At 51.5% G+C, this 1,114-nt stretch overlaps 1 protein-coding gene across 1 annotated transcript in view; it reads right to left on the bottom strand.

The window, feature by feature from the left end:
- LOC119588147 (twitchin-like) overlaps nt 1–1,114 on the bottom strand; it is a gene marked incomplete in the record, with an annotated part of 124,648 nt that overhangs the window by 93,663 nt on the left and 29,871 nt on the right. The window contains 1 exon segment of the mRNA XM_037936853.1: nt 391–1,114. Within this exon segment, the coding sequence (XP_037792781.1) occupies nt 391–1,114 (724 nt within the window).

Raw genomic sequence — 1,114 nt, 5'->3', positions numbered from 1 at the left:
TGGGGAACAGGGAGGGGGAGGGCATATATGCAGTAATTGAAAACAGCAAAATCAATCTCAGTGGAGGTACACTAGGTCCCTGGGCGAGGCGGACCGCCATCTAGGTACCGTATTGCCTACCGGAGCTTCGTCTTCTTCGTCAACTGTCCCTCCAAAGAGCTCATACAAGTAGCGTTCCATGGGCGTCATATCCTCGAGATCAGCCTTGGATTTCGTTCCTTTTTTCGGCTCTTCCTTAGGAGGAGGCGGCGGCGAAGGAGGGCTTGATTCCGCGTCTTCGTCGGTTTCCTTGATGACGGACGTGAGCACTTCGTGTTTCCCCAGCGGGCGAGGAGGCGACTTGATCTTCTCCTTCGGTTTAATGGTCAGCGCCGCGTCTTCCTCACTTACCTCAGGTTCTTTCTTCTTGGGTGTTGTCACGGTCGCGTCCCCCTCGACGGAGGATTTCTTTTTCTCGGGTTCTTGCTGGGCAGTGAAAGCGGCGCTCTGTTCCTCGGGCTCATCTTCCGGCTCAAACGAGCGTCTGTCAAAGGACTTTTTGCGGGCTTCTCGAGGGGTACTCTCGAAGGTCTTTTGTTTCTTCTTCTGCCCCATGAACTGCGACAGAAGGCTGGCCATGAGGTCCTCGCCCTCGGACTCCGACTCCGATTCTGTCTCTGGGACGTAGATGGGCGGCGGAGTAGGCAGCTTCTTGAGCAGCGGCTTAGGAGGAATGTCGTCCTCGTCATCAAACTTCTCGTTCCAGTAATCGTCTACTTTCCTGAACTCTTCCTTCTTCGGGTTCCGTGCGGGGTTCTCTACCTCGGTCTTCTTAACGGTTTCCTCTTCCGTTTTTATCTTCTTTGATTTAGGTTCTTCCTTCTTTTCCTCCACGACAGTCTTTTCTACTTTCTCCTCGACTTTGGACGACTTTTTCTTCTCTGGCGGGTTCTTAGATTCCGTTTTCTCCTCTATCTTTTCCTCGACCTTTGAAGTTTTCTTTTTGGCCTCTTCTGCCTTCTTCTGGGGATTCCCCTTTTCCTCGACAACCTCTTCCACCTTTTCCTCAACCTTTGAGGTTTTCTTTTTGGTTGGTTCCTCTTTCTTTTTGGGTTCTTCTGTCTTTTCTTCGACA

Source organism: Penaeus monodon, chromosome 23, assembly GCF_015228065.2.
Source record: "Penaeus monodon isolate SGIC_2016 chromosome 23, NSTDA_Pmon_1, whole genome shotgun sequence".
Classification (NCBI taxonomy): Eukaryota; Metazoa; Arthropoda; class Malacostraca; order Decapoda; family Penaeidae; genus Penaeus; species Penaeus monodon.
This window is presented reverse-complemented; position numbering and strand designations above follow the sequence as displayed.